Here is a 10,569-nt window from a genome sequence, read left to right as displayed (position 1 = left end):
AAACTCAATAATGTATAATTGATTAAGAGCATAGATGTGCCCCTAAATTTAGTTGCTAGAAAATATATCATCATCATGTTTCTCAAAAGAAAAGCAAAACATGATTGATAATTGTCATAATCTTGCCGTGTAATTCAACATATATAAAGACACTTCTAGGCTTGTAAAAACGTGCGGTCTCCTTCCTTACAAAGTTTGTTTGTACCAGTTTCCAAAAAAAAAAAAAAAAAGTTTGTTTGTACCAGCCATTAACGACCTAGACTTTTACCTCCAATTACCCACCATCTCTGCAATTTCACTCACCTTCCCTGTTCCCTCTCCTCTCCTCTCCTCTCCTCTCTTCCACATAAACCCTAGATCCACACACACCTACCTACACGCGGGCACCGGTAATTTACAGTTGCATATTCAATAAGAACATCAGAGGCTCGCAATGGGTTGCTCAGCCTCCCTTCCAGGTAAATGGATCCTCTGAGGGATTTAATTTCTAGGGTTTTACTGTTTCAATTTTATCACATTGAAATTTCTGTCTGGGTTCCTTTGATTTGGTCAATATCCTTGATTTCTAAGCTCAGCGAGATTGAGTTGAAACATTGAGAGAGGGAGATAGAGTGGTTGTTTGTTTGCTTAATTAGGATTTGGGTTTTCACTAATTGCTTCGATTGCGATAACCCTTTTGTGAATTTTGTTTCTGTTTTTTTTTTTTTTTTTCCTTTGAATTTGATTGAATGGGGATTGTTTGCTTGCAGATAGGAGTTCTGGGCTGTTGGCCGGGCCAAATTCCGAAAACGGTGGAGCTTCTGATGCCAAAAATCTACGCGTAAAGGTATTTATTTAGGGTAAATTTATTCAATTAATGATGTTACTGTCACTTATCTGGAGTTGACAGTGTGTGATACTTGAGTCATTATACTCATTACTAACTTCTGATCATTTGAAAGTTACTGTGGGTTTGGAAAAATGCTAACTTTAACTAAACATATATGAGTGAGTTTCGATGCATTTCTAATTTTCTATCTGAACCGATACATTACATAAATGCGTCCCAATGGCATGAGAATGAAAATATGGTCTCGACTCTTGACATCTTTTAGATTTATGATTAAAACTATTTTCTTGAATCAGTTATTTATGTCGGATCGGATTGATGAAACTCATAAGATAACTTGTCTTCTGCAAACTGGTAGTAGGTGGAGCTGAGCATTTTAGCGGAGCTGTTATGATTTATATAAGGCATACAACCGAATCCATCTAACCTTTCGTTCTTGTCACTCTTCAGCTAGTATTGTTGGGCGACTCTGGTGTTGGTAAAAGCTGTATTGTTCTGCGTTTTGTTCGTGGTCAGTTTGACCCCACATCCAAGGTTAGGAACATGTTACTGCTATATGTTAACCCGCATGTAGGTCTCATGATTTTTTTTTTACTTCCGGGAAATGTTTTGTCTATGTACCCTGTTTTTGGGTTTCAATATATAGAAGTTATTATGATGATCATTTACTCAAATTTTCTGGTTTTTAATGATTCCAGGTGACTGTTGGAGCTTCATTCTTGTCGCAGACAATAGCTTTGCAAGATTCTACAACAGTTAAATTTGAAATATGGGACACTGCAGGACAAGAGAGGTATTTTGGCCAAACATTTTTGGATATATGAACACTAGTTTAAGACATATATAATGTTTTATGGCGAAGTTTCATCATATGTTCTTGTTTCCAAGGCATCCGCATTTGCCCTCTCGTTTACTCTTCCCTGGATACTTTTTCTTGCAGTATTATCCTTTTGCAGAAGAGTATTGATTGTTGATTAACTCATATTCAGGTATGCTGCATTGGCCCCACTTTATTATCGTGGTGCTGCAGTTGCAGTTATTGTGTATGATATAACAAGTCCTGATTCTTTCAACAAAGCGCAGTATTGGGTTAAGGTATCTTTGCTGAAGGGCACAAAATCATAAATTGTGATCTTTTTCTTTTTTAATTGTTTAGGTGTACATCCTTTGTTTTTTTCTTTCCTTGGAAATGATCCTTATACTCTTGTCTCCACATTTAAGCAAGCATCAGGTTTGAGGGAGGTAAAAACTGTTGAATAAAATATGAGGTTTCAAAATGGGTCCAATTGCAGAATTTATACCTCACCGGTTGCATAAGTTATAGTCTACAATCAAAATCTTAATTCTTGTGATAAATTTTTGTAATTTTTTTTTTATTAACAGTGACAAAAGTATGGTTTAGTTTTTTATTTATTTATTTTTTTAATAACTTTTCTGAGACTTAAACATGTGGGACACTGGGTTCCCGGTTGGCTGACTAAGAACCTCTAAGGTAGATTGTTGTCGATGCTTAAATGATAACATAATATGGTAAAACTACTCCATGGAGGAAGAGCAGCTGACTGTATTGAACAAGGAGCTAATAATTGCATGGTTGCATATCAATGTGCATTGTGGAAGCTTAAGCTCTATTGAATGTGCAACATTCCCTTGCTACATGGACTTTACCAAAGATGAATTTTTGTTTAGATTACACTTATTATTTCAAGTTTTTAATAACTGGTTTCTTTTGGTGTGAATTTGCGTTTGCCAACAATTGATAAGTATTAGCTCTCTATAGGAGCTACAGAAACATGGGAGCCCTGATATTGTCTTGGCCTTGGTCGGTAACAAAGCTGATCTTCATGAGAAACGTGAAGTTCCTGTTCAAGTGAGTTCTTTACCACTCAATCTAGTGCATCTTCTTTCCATGTACTTGTAAGGTAGACATTCCTAGGACTAAATAAACATCTCTTTTATTTATGAAGGAGGGAATTGAATACGCTGAAAAGAATGGAATGTTCTTTAACGAGACATCTGCAAAGACAGCAGATAATATTAATCAGCTGTTTGAGGTAACCCTAATTACATTTACGTTTCAGTCATAGGATGGTTCTGTTATTAGCCGTTGAAATGTTATTATTTTACAGTAGACTCCATACAAACTTCAGATTAACACCTTTATAAACCAGAACTTTAAACCAAATTATAAACCCTTAAATCCAAAGCTTATCTATTGCTCGGACCGCTGACAGTATGACTTATTTTGGCAGGAAATTGCCAAGCGACTACCCCGTCCAGCCCCTTCATCAACTTAGCAGAATCCATGAAAGCCGATTCACTAAGGAACTTGTTCATGCTATAAGGTCTGGTTTGGTATTGCTGTGCTTTGAAAAAAAGCTGCTTCTGCTGTGCTGTGAGAATAAGCAGCTGTGAAATAAAGCAACAGAGTGTTTGGTAAACTTTTTTGTAAAAGTGCTTTTGAAAAAAAAAACAGTATTATAGTGTTTGGTAAACTTTTATGTAAAACAGATGTGAAAAAAAGTCAGTTTTTCAAAGCTGGGTTTTGCAGCTTCTTGTTTTTGGCTTTTTTTCATCCAAAACTGTGAAAAAAAAGCTGAATTTGAATGTTTACCAAACACAAAAACAGCTCCCAGCTTTTTTTGATACCAGCTTTTTTCAGAATCACCTCAGTACCAAATCATATCTAAAGACCTTGTTACCTTTTTGTAATTTCTCAGTTTGTGTATATTGTGAAATAGGTTGTAGCTTTTGCTTTTTACCGGGCTGTGGGTTTCAGCCGATAGTTTCAGTTGGAACTACATGATCGTAATTTGCACACGAATAATCTGTAAATGCCTGGGAATCGACCATAGCATATAGCTGATCAAAGTGTGATAATCTAACATATATCGTCGGTTTTCTTGATATTCCGAAAAGCAAAACCAACTAAGACCAATGATAAATTGTCGCACATCAATATATTGTCTGATATGTATTCAAACAGAATATGGTGTGATTTTTCAGTACGTAATATTCTATTGATACGGAAAAACACAAGTTACAGCTAGTCAGAGTGACATGAAGCTTACCCCTCCTCGTTCGTGATTCTGTTGAGAAATCAAGCTCCCTGTACAGCTAAAGATCCTCATATGATACCTACTGTCTCCATATATTCATCTGATGAGGCATCCGCTAGGGCTAGCGATCCTCCCAAATTAAGCAAGTGAAAAACGTTCGATGAGGGTACCGGACTTTTTCTCTAAGGTGGGATGGGGAGTCCAAAAGAACTACTCTTTCCTCAAGTCAAACGAAATATACTTGGTAGATTGCTTGCGATAGTGGAGTAGCGATGTGAGGGACTGACCAACCAATGCGTGTCTGTATGCAAATGCGGTTTTGTGGTGGTTGTAGCATAAATTGTAAGGAGAAACCGAGTTTATCTCTCGCCGTGGCAAGAACTTCAGCCACCAACTTCCAATTTCTTGTGCCACGGGCATTCCCGATCTTGGTCATCGGTTTCATGTGGGGAAACACGAACAATGTTGTAGGTGTTGGTTATGCTGTCAAATCCCATTTCGTAGCAATCATAGGGGACCAGACCTGTATAATTGGCTTTGGCTTTTGGAGTGGGAGCAATAGAACTTCTCCCTCAAGAGGATTCAACAAAACAGATCCATACCAATAAGAACATCTCCCTTCAAAGAAAAACAAGTTGCAGAATACAAAAGCAACATACAAACTACATGGCAGTTTGGACCAAAACTGGGAAACAATTGCTCGTTTGCTGAATAAGAAGCATAAGTCGAGGAACACCAGAGGGGCAATTAATACTAGTAAACGTTGCTGTGCAGTGTAACAAAAGAAAGGTCGTCAACTGTGTTTAACACTGCCTTAGATAAACATTGCAGGCAACGAACTGAATTTACAGGCAGTTATGAAAGGATGTCGATGGGGATTTCGATGGGTAGGTGTATCAACTCGGTTGTGTTGTGGTGGTGGTGTGGGTGATGGTGTTGTTGCAGGTACCGTGCCTCATCCTCTTCTGGCTCGTCAACATATTTCTCTCCCGCTCCTTGTAGGGTTTGATAATTCTCAGTATATTATCATCGATTCTAACAGGTAAATATGCATGTAAGAGGTGTAGGTGTTACAATAGAGTATGTTTAAAGTAAGAGTCCTAGACGAGTTAGAGAGGCAAGGTGCAACTCTAACTAAAAGCTATCCAGTTGGATGTCTGTCACTGCACACTTCTAGTTAAGACGTACACCATCTTAACCATACTCATGGTCAATTACTATGAAAAGTAATAATGCTACATATAGTTCTATTATTTCCCTCCTCAGTCACTGTCGTTTTGAAAGAAGTCAGACAAAACGCAGATCACATTGGCCTCCAGGCCGTGAGTTGGCATGCTCGCAACACAAACTTGAAGGACAAAAAGATCTTGAAATCATCGGTTATGCAGCTGATACTAATTTTGAGACTAACACTTATGAATGATGTACTAAAATATAGACGCGGTTCACATCCTTGAAATACATTACGAAGTAAGCCCTACAAAATAGATGTCAAAATATGTGCTAAAAACATGTGTCCCCGAATCCAACCCGTGTATATACATATATATATATATAGCTAGAAACTAACAAAGTAATTTGGACAAGGTTGTGGGGAGAAAGATCTCCGAGAATTAGAAACTGAGCACTTTTTGTTATTAATATTTATTAAGAAAAAAACATAAAAACCCCGAATCTGATAATATAATAAGATCATAAAGCTCCTCTTGATCTAAAGTAAACCAAATTTCTCCCGCGTGCTTTTCCAGCTTCAGCCAGATTCTCAATAGACGTAGAGATTTCAGTAACTTGTTTTGCTTCAACCAAATCTCCGCAATTGTTTAGAGAAATCAAGCTATCGGTACAACTAAAGATCCTCTTATAATATTTACTACCTTCGAGTTTTGCACGATTCATGGAAATACATGTTAGATCCAAAATAAATAAACTTCTACTGGTGTGGTCATGGCAAGTATCTTGGAAACCATTCACCACATGCCGACACATGAGGATTCCGAAAAGGATGTTTCATATCTATTTTGTAGTTGAGAGCCCACTCTTTCTTGTCATTAACTTTTCAATCCCCATATCTCCATATGACTATCTGACGAACAATCACTAGGGCTAAAGATCCTCTCAAATGAAGCAAGTGAAGAAGCGCGAGGGAGATACACGACTTTTTTTTCTAAGGTCGGGTGAGTAGTCCAATAAAACTCCTCTTTCTTGAAGTCCAAGTTGGTAGATCGCTTTCTACCCCAATAGTTGAGTACTCATTTGGACCAAGAACCAACCAATGTGTGTCTCCATATCATATGCAGATGTTTCGTTGGAGAACCGGAGGCAAGGAGGAAGAACCGAATTTATCTCTCGCCATGAGTTTGTGCCAAGTACAAGAACTTCAGCCACCGATACCATTTTCACCATTTTGTTCCACGGGGGCCGGTTTCTCATAGTTATGTTGGGAAATACGAACAATCTTGAAGTTGTTGGTTATGCTGTCAAGTCCCATGCCGTACGAATCACACTGGCAGCTAAGACCAGTGTTATTGGCCGCAGGGAAGCATTAGAACTCCCCCTTAAGAGGATCCAATAAGCAAGGTCAAGTTGCAAAAAACAAGAGACTGAAATATGGCAGTCTGGACTAAACCCCCGAAATATTTGCATTTTTTATCTTTCTCAAAGTGTTGCTGTCGCCATGATATATTAATGGGTGCTTAATATTTGCTTTTCCTTTTGAGGATTCGATGAGAAGCATAAATCGAGGCCTTGATGAGGAACATCACTGGTACAATCACTACTACTACCAAGTAAACGATGCATGTGCAGTGTAACAAACGAGAGGTCGTCAACCGTGTTTAAGAAGGCCTTAGATACACATTGGATGCGATGAAGCGAATTTACAGGCAGTCTCAGAAGGATGTTGATAAGGATTTCAATGGGCAGGTCCACCAACTCTGTCTTGTTGTTCATGTTCTTGCAGGAGCTGTGCCTCTTCTGGGTTCTCCTCAACATATGACAACAGAAGGATAACAACCCTAACTGATAGCAAAGTAGGTATTGCACGGAATCCTAATGTGAAATAAAATACAAAAATAACAAAATTGACAACATATCCTCGAAAGTGTTGTGACCTATTTATCTGAGAGAAAGAGAGGGACGGCAAAGAGAGAACTGGAGAGATGGAGATTAGGCTTGAGGAATCTGTGTGGTACTTCAGGATTTTTGTTTCCAAAATTGTTTATCTCCCATTTTTAGCGTATGCATACAACGGAAATGGAATTCAATTAGGAAATTGTGCCACCAGATCATTGCGGCTGGTGCTTCTTTTTCCCCATTGCTAATTGGTATATATCCGATATCGACCCAAAAGCCCTAGGCTAGCTAGGGTTTCCTATCCGTTAAGTTTTGGTCGACTGCTTCGGTTCAGTTTGCACAGAACGTAAGCCATGGGATGTATTAATATTTTAAAAGTTCCTTCAAAAACTTATTTAATCAAGACTTCTAGTGTTAATCAAGTACGGATAACTACTAAATCTTTAAATAGTTATTTTGAATGTTTTAAAAGGTTGTCAATTCCCTATTTAGATAATTATTTGTACTTAATCTTAAAAAATATTTAAGTGGTTGTACTAAATCCCTAACAAGCCTCACAAGTATCAGCGTGTGACTCTCTTTCTACTCTTCTTTTGCAATTTCTCACTTTAATTTTATCCCTCTTTTTTTACTCAGTTTCTGCCACGGTCCACTCTGCCAGCCTCTAGTACTTCAAGTTCAACCTACGAAATTGCAATAGGAAAACAAAGATAATTCGAAAGGTGATTTTTCTTTACTTTATTACAAAATTATAGAAGAAAGTTACGCATTAATATTTCAATTAATACATCGTTTCATAATGTTTAAGTACGATCTATCTCTTCTGCGTTTTGAGTATTAAGTTATGAATACATGTTCTAAACTTTTTGTGATAAATGAATATTTTTGTTTGATATGTTCTCGAACTCTCGAACTGATTAATCTAGGAATTTCGTATTTCTATTTTTTGACAAAAACAGATATGCTAACAATATGAATATCTCATTAATTTTGAAAATTGTTGTTAGCACTCTACAATAGTTATACTGCTCCTGTTAAGTGTTTAGATTGCATCTTGATAGACAATAAACTGTTTAGTTTGCAAGAGCTTAATTGGTATATACAAAAATAAAAATAAAATAAAAATTGCAAAGAGTGTAATTGCTATATGCTGTGGGAATTGTTGTGATATATTTTTACTTATTTATTAACATAAATAGGGTTTAGGATTTTTCTTTTTCCCGATCAAAAACAGTATTTAATCCTGGAAAAATGTATGATTTTAGATAATTTTTTTTCCCCCGATCAAAAACAGTATTTAATCCTGGTAAATGTATGATTTTAGATTTTTTTTTTATTTTTCCCCGATCAAAAACAGTATTTAATCCTGGTAATACTGATATACTCCCTAGTTTTTTTTTAATTTATTATTATTAAGGGTGGGAGAAAGAGTTCAAAAATATTACAATAATTTTGAAGAGAGGGAATTTCAGACTCGAAATTTATGGATAAAGACCTAACACCCTATGTATGGAATTTCAAAACTTTTCGTTTTCAAAGAAAAAGGGAATCCAAAATCTTATGAAATTTCAAAACTTTTCTTTTAAAAGTAAAAGGAATTCCAAATCTTGGTAGGAAATTCTATGTATGGAATTTCAAAACTTTTCGTTTTCAAAGAAAAAGGGAATCCAAAATCTTATGAAATTTCAAAACTTTTCTTTTAAAAGTAAAAGGAATTCCAAACCTAGGTAGGAAATCCTATCAAATCCAATTTAATACTATATGAGCAACAATTGCTCAAGTGCCTTCTATTTACTTATTTCTTTAATAACTAGATACACACAGTACGTATTAGAGTCGGCTTGATAACTATTTTGTAACACAATAGTTTCTCCTCTCTTCAGTTGTACTTCAACGATCAATCACCATGTTGTCGGTGTCAAAGAGTAGGGTTGTGAAACTGAGGAGCTCAAACAACGAAATATTCGAAGTAGAAGAAGCTATGGCAGCGCTGTCGGAACCCATAAAATCCCTAGTCGACGTGATCGGTGTCAACCATTTGATACCATTGCCAGAGGTCAACTCCAAAACCCTAGTCATGGTGATAGAGTGGTGGAAGATTAAGCACAGCAATGCTTCTCATCAGGGTACTACAAAAAGCACGTCCAACACACAACTAATCAAAGAGTGGGAGGCTGAGTTTGTAGAGGAACTGGACCAAGCCAACGTTGTCATTGATCTCTTATGCACTGCAAGCTTTTTATCCGTGAAGGAATTGCAAGATCTTATGTTTCAAAAGCTTGCAGATTTGATTAAGGTCAAGACAGTTGAGGAGATTTGCGAGTTGTTTCCCAGCAAGCATTAAAATATGTATCTGCAATTTGTTGTTCCCTTTTTATCTCCTTCGAAATACAATTTTGTTTCTCAAATGGCATCAAAATCTAATTCTTCAAGTTAATCTCAATCACACTTCTATATGGGATTTTGAATACATACGTATGATATGGATGAATAATGCACAGTTGAGATAGTAATACTACGAAAATGAAAATAATTATCTCTAAGATTTTAAATTTCAACTTTGTGAGATAACGATAATATCAAATCTAATCTCGTGGACAAAATACTTGTGGTTTTGGGTCATTATGAGCCGAGGCCAAAATATAATCGAATTCATGACTTATTCTAATCCAAACAAAATTCTTGTGGTTTTAGGTCATTATGAGCCGAGTTCAAAATTTAATCGAATTCATGACCTATTCTAAGACTAACAACCTACAAAAGCAATTACATTATTAATTTTCAACTTTTTATAGGAGGAGAATGATTTATATGACAAAAGTACACATTATTGCGGCATCTCGTGCTAATGATGCAAATAGCTGTGACGTTTCATTATAGAAGTTGGTCTCTTATAAGCTATACCGGGGCATAATAACTAATAATTGGCCTTAGTGAAAAACACTCTCTCGGTTGTGCAAACTATATGAATTTGCTAATAAGAGTAAAATTCGATCAGTCAGTTGTGATTAAATTTTCATATACTAGCGATATTTGTTATTCTAAATTAGACTAAACGAGAATAAAAAGTTGAATCTGAGACTTAACGAGTTAAAAAGAAAGTCTCTATTTATCAGACAATCCACCACTTAGAAATTCAATTAGGTATTTTAGTTAACAAGTTACTGAGATTGGTATAACTACTTACTGTGGAACTTAACAATGAAAACCATTAGAAGTGGTCTGTGAGTTTGTCCATCATAAATCATTTTAATCCTTGAAAAATCTATCAATAGCCTCATTAAATAGTCCGCGTAACCACGTCTTTAAGGGTATTTTTGTTAAACCAACACCTTCACTAAACGAGGATATTGACAAAGTTTTTAGACCAAAACAATTTACAATACACAAACTTAGTGACCACTCCCATCTATTTTTATTATCAACAATTAAAATGATGAGTTATCAATTTCAATGAACATTTTAGCAAAAAAAACCCTTCAATTATCATTTTAGCCTTGCGTAAACACCTTAGCCAAGCAAATTGACAAAGGTAGCTGGACGGTCCAGATCGAATCGAAAGCATGAGAGGGACCGGCGGATAGTGATGGAATTCTCCATCTGCCCAAT

General features: G+C 36.2%; 2 protein-coding genes across 2 annotated transcripts; both read left to right on the top strand.

Moving 5' to 3' along the window:
* The first annotated feature begins 202 nt into the window (after nucleotides 1-202).
* LOC103958387 (ras-related protein RABF1) lies at nucleotides 203-3,301 on the top strand. Its single transcript, XM_009370638.3, has 8 exons — nucleotides 203-458; nucleotides 750-826; nucleotides 1,280-1,363; nucleotides 1,528-1,622; nucleotides 1,819-1,924; nucleotides 2,610-2,699; nucleotides 2,797-2,883; nucleotides 3,082-3,301. The coding sequence occupies exons 1-8, from the start codon at nucleotides 434-436 to the stop codon at nucleotides 3,124-3,126; spliced, it is 609 nt and encodes a 202-aa protein (XP_009368913.1). The 5' UTR covers nucleotides 203-433; the 3' UTR covers nucleotides 3,127-3,301.
* Nucleotides 3,302-8,866: 5,565 nt separating this feature from the next.
* Nucleotides 8,867-9,304, top strand: LOC103958459 (SKP1-like protein 1). The gene has a single exon (XM_009370721.1). The coding sequence runs from the start codon at nucleotides 8,867-8,869 to the stop codon at nucleotides 9,302-9,304; it is 438 nt and encodes a 145-aa protein (XP_009368996.1).
* The last annotated feature ends 1,265 nt before the right edge of the window (nucleotides 9,305-10,569 follow it).

Source organism: the organism of the source record quoted next, unplaced genomic scaffold (genome assembly GCF_019419815.1).
Source record: "Pyrus x bretschneideri cultivar Hongxiangsu unplaced genomic scaffold, Pyrus_bretschneideri_v1 Contig32, whole genome shotgun sequence".
Taxonomy (NCBI): Eukaryota; Viridiplantae; Streptophyta; class Magnoliopsida; order Rosales; family Rosaceae; genus Pyrus; species Pyrus x bretschneideri.
Note: the sequence above shows the minus strand (reverse complement) of the source record. Positions and strands in the feature narration are given on the sequence as shown.